This window comes from Manis pentadactyla, chromosome 4 (genome assembly GCF_030020395.1).
Source record: "Manis pentadactyla isolate mManPen7 chromosome 4, mManPen7.hap1, whole genome shotgun sequence".
Lineage (NCBI taxonomy): Eukaryota > Metazoa > Chordata > Mammalia > Pholidota > Manidae > Manis > Manis pentadactyla.
The window spans coordinates 166,401,498-166,405,899 of NC_080022.1; the positions used below are offsets into that span (position 1 = coordinate 166,401,498).

At 48.8% G+C, this 4,402-nt stretch overlaps 1 protein-coding gene across 2 annotated transcripts; it reads right to left on the reverse strand.

Moving 5' to 3' along the window:
* Nucleotides 1-1,244: 1,244 nt before the first annotated feature.
* ATP5MC1 (ATP synthase membrane subunit c locus 1) lies at nucleotides 1,245-4,027 on the reverse strand. 2 transcript variants are annotated; one of them, XM_036879826.2, is made up of 5 exons: nucleotides 3,927-4,027; nucleotides 3,305-3,352; nucleotides 2,371-2,448; nucleotides 1,812-1,990; nucleotides 1,245-1,466 (listed from the first exon to the last, which is right to left on the reverse strand). In XM_036879826.2, the coding sequence occupies exons 2-5, from the start codon at nucleotides 3,341-3,343 to the stop codon at nucleotides 1,352-1,354; spliced, it is 411 nt and encodes a 136-aa protein (XP_036735721.1). In that variant the 5' UTR covers nucleotides 3,344-3,352; nucleotides 3,927-4,027; the 3' UTR covers nucleotides 1,245-1,351. The 2 variants fall into 2 exon arrangements, with proteins under 2 accessions (XP_036735721.1, XP_036735720.1); XM_036879825.2 differs by having other exon boundaries at nucleotides 3,858-3,994.
* Nucleotides 4,028-4,402: the final 375 nt, after the last annotated feature.

The window sequence follows — 4,402 nt, forward strand, 5'->3', positions numbered from 1 at the left end:
CTGATAATGTACGATATTGTCACTTGTTTCGAGTCTGCTGATGCCCTGCACTCCTTGAGGGTAAAGACCTCAGATTTGTTTGCTTTCTCCAAAACTCTTAGGAGGAAGCTTAACCCCTAAACACTTGCATGACTGTCTTTAAATTGTATATAAATTGAATCCATTCTTATTGACTTGTATTTATTGATGTTTTAACCCTATTTTACTAGCTACCCTTGAGCAGGAAGATGTTCTCACTAATTAAGAATGTTCTTGGTTTCACTCTTTCACATAAGTTTTTTGCAGTAATTTGAGGTACATTTTCACAAAATGAGTCCCTTTTAAGTTACGAATCCTCTGAAACCACCCAATTTGGGACGCCCCCTATCTAAAAGCACCTTCACACTCATTTTGTCCACGTTTTGCTCCTGCATGGATCTATCAGGTTAGCTTTCTCTTACTGGGTTATCAGTCCCATGTTAGCCAAGTTGGGGGGACATGCTGCCCACAGACTGAGACCATAAGGATGATGTTCAGTGAAGCTCTCCAAGCAATTTATTAGTTGGCTCATCCCTTCAAAACTCCCTTTTTATCCCCAGAAAAGCTAAGCTTATAAATTCTTCAAGAACAGCGACTGCAGCTCATCTGTTTTGTTCAAGAACATTTAGGCACTCTAAGAAAGGCTAATTGAAAATGAAAATGAAACTTACACATGGGGGCCAAATTCGGGCAGAGACCGAACATGCTATGCAACTTCTTTGCGATGTTTCCCCCTCTGTGCCACCACAATTATGTGGCCAAAATGAAAAGAGATGGGACAGCACAGCAGGTTTCAGCTGACCTGAGGGGGAACCCCCAATTCTGCCACTTACCAGCACTGTGATGCTGGACAAGTTATTTTGCTTCCTAAGCCTCAGTTCCCTCATTTACAAAATGGATATAATCACTGTACTTAAACTTCACAGGGTTGTTGAGATAACAAATGTAAACTATTTGGTACAGAGCATGGTAGAAATTAAGCACCTCAAAAATGTTACACATTATCACCAAATTTGAAGGGGAAAAAAAGCACCAATTATCATTACTTAGACAAGTCCATGCTCCCCCCTGAGAGACAGAGAACCCTCCATGTGCTTACAGTCATGGCAGTGTGCTGTTTCTCAGCCCTGAGAAATTCCTAATCACCCATGGCTGAAATCCCACTTTCCCTGTCCCACCTTTCCACCAAGGCCCTCCCAAAGGGCAAAGGACAGAGGCACAGCATATGGGTTTAGAGAAACGTGGTGTTTAATGGTAAAGCTTAGCACACTCCAGCACTGGTCACGGCCTGGAGTTGAAGCAGCAAGGACGGGTAGCTGATCCCCACGGAGCCTCACATGGCGAAGAGGATGAGGAAGGCAACCATCAAACAGAAGAGTCCCATGGCCTCAGATAGGGCAAAGCCCAGAATGGCATAGGAGAAGAGTTGCTGCTTGAGAGACGGGTTCCTGCCAGGGACAGAGATTGACGCCAGCCCAGGGAAAGGAAGGAGTGAGGGCATGGGTGGTGTGGATACAGGTAGGCTGGGAAAATGGAGAGTGTTGAAACTGGGAGGGTCTAGCCTCCTAGGTCCTGGGGATCTGCACAGGCAAGCAGAGTACCAACACAGTAAGTGTAAGTGAGCCAGGTTGGAGACATATTTAAATTCTGATCCAGAGGTCACTGGAAAAAGCAGGAGGTAGACGAAATCAACCCAAAGTTAGAGGGAGCTCCTCTTGCTGAGGCTTCCCTCAAATAGGGTGGAATTTATGGTAGGAGATGCCACTCGCCATCTAGGCCACCCCCAAACTCACCTGGCATAGCCAATGATCAAGCTCCCAAACACTGTCCCAATGCCGGCCCCTGAACCAGCCACACCAACTGTGGCGGCTCCAGCACCAATAAACTTGGCTGCTGTGTCAATGTCTCGGGAGACAATACTGGTCTGGAACTCCCGGCTGGCCACCTGGAGTGGGGAGCTGCTGCAGGAAGGCTAGAAAGAGAGGGAGAGGGGAAGAGAGAGCAAGGAGATAGTGGGGTGCAAGGGCAGGTGGCTGACTCTAATCCTGTGCCCCACCCACCTGAGCTCTGAAGCTGTTGGCAAACTGCCTGGCAAATGCAGAATGCTGGATTACAGAGCATGCTGGGAGTTAGCCTTAGGGTATGTTTTCAGACAGGGCTAGGGATATTCCGTGGGTTAAGGAAACCCCACTTTTGCAAGTTTCTTAACTACAAAGCTCACTTTGGGGATACTTACAAGTATTAAAGCACCACAGGGTCTCTAGCTGTCCTCCCACTTTGACCCAAATGCAACGCAACTAATTTGAAGGACCCCGCCTGAGGAAATTCTTAAGAGGGCCCAGACTCCTTTACCTGTTTAGATGGAGTCTCTGATCTACTCAGGAAGGAGGCAGACACAGGCCTGATTAGACTCCTGGTACAACAGCGCATCTATAAAATCAGAAAGACACACCCAAATCAAGCAAGGGAAAAAACCCTAACAGCTGAGCTTCGGTCAAAAGTGACTACAATTATAATTAGAAAAAAGTCTGATGTATTTCAAGGTCAATTAATGTATTCCTGTTTCTATCAGGTATGCCTGCACCAGCGACAGCTGTCTCCAGACAGTGGTACAGTCAGCAATGTCCACATTCCCATTTAAAACCAGGTACCACAGTTTACTTCTGTGAATACAGCCCTAAGAAGTATCCCAGAATGTAACAAGAACCCACACTAACATCAAACTATATACAGGAGGAGTTTGTACCTAGATCAGCAAAGGAATCAGAAGGGGGAAATCTTGTTTTTGCTAAAATGTACTCACTGTTACACCCCCTGAGAAGTGGGCCAGTAAGCCTAAAACAGTCATTAACAGCTTTCTTGAAATATTTCAAGAGCTATAATGTAGCAGTTTAAAACTTGGCTGAACATTGAAATCACCTGGGAAATTCTAAAAAAAAATACAGATGCATGGATCCCATCCCCATAGCATGCAGCCTGGGCATCAGGATTTTGAAAAGCTCGCCAGATGATTCCAATGTGCAAAGTTGAGAATAACTGCTTCGGTGAGCTGTCTGGCTATGGCCACACCAGACTGTGGGTAAAGGTCAGATCCAGATTCTGACCACATTCCGAAGCCAAGATAACATGTTTTACAGGCCCAGATAAAACGGGTTAACTGCATCACATCCTACAGCCTTCCCAAAGAGCCAGTCTCATTAGGATGCCATGCTCCTCTCAGCTCATTCATTAAACAGTGCCAGCTCGTACACCTGGCACTACGCGCCACCCCAGAGCCGTAGCTTACCAGAGCAGGAGGAATGAGGAGTGCCCCAGTGGTCTGCATTTTTTCAGTCTGCAAAGGGGGTAAAAAAAACAGCCACTGACTGCCTGTTTGCTTAAAGTGGTGACCTCTGGTTGTCCCCTTCACCTCGCTCGCCCTCCCTGGACCACGCTCTTCCTCGCACCGCGCCCCAGCTGAGGAGGGCATTAGAGGTCAGAGGGAGAGTACAGACTTCCCGGCCCACTACTTTCATCACCGTGGGTCTGCAAAATAAGGTCACGGAGATTCGGAGAGGAGAAAAGAAGGCCAGAGCCCCAGGAGGGAAAGACTGCCAAAGAAGATGGTCTCCCAGGAAGACCGGAGGCATATACTGGGTAGATGCAGGGCAGGTTCTTGCCCATTTTACACAGCTGTCCTCGGCCACCTTGGCTGGAACAGTTAATCGCTCATTACCGTTGGTAATTAACATTGTTAAGGCTACAGACGCGCATCGCCTCTCCAGGCCCCGTGGGCAAATGCCCCTCCACACAGCCCTGCCCTCACCCCTGCCGATCGCCGGCTTTCAGCCCCAAGTCACCTGCACTCCACTGCCCTGCTGTCCCTGCTCGGACCACAGCTGTCGCCCGGCTCAAGGTGACTGACTCACCTCCCAGCTTTAGCTCGAAGTCTCAGCGCTTGGCTCCTCCACCCACGTGTCCCGAGGTCGCCCTACTCTCATTGGCCGCAAACTCCCGCACTCCCATTGGCTAATGTCTTCGATTTCCTCCTTTCTTATTGGTTTCCGGCAACTTCTTCCTCTCTCTCCACAGGAGCTTCGTGGCAATTCCCGCCTCCATCCGGGTAAAGGCGGGATTTTCCTCCGAGATCTGGTTTCGATTGGTCAATCCCTGAAATGCTCCCCCATAGAGTCGGCGGAACTCAGAGGTTCCATAACCCCCCACACAAAATGGCGGCCAAGGTGGAAGCTGTAGAAAAAGGCGGGGGAGAGACGACCGGACGCCTTACGCAGACAGACACATGACCTTGGACCCGAGCCTTCATTCGGACTCTCGGGACTTAGGGCGCGTTGCATGTTGGGATTTGTATTCAGGTTGGAGTTCCCCTGGACGGCTGAAATCTCGC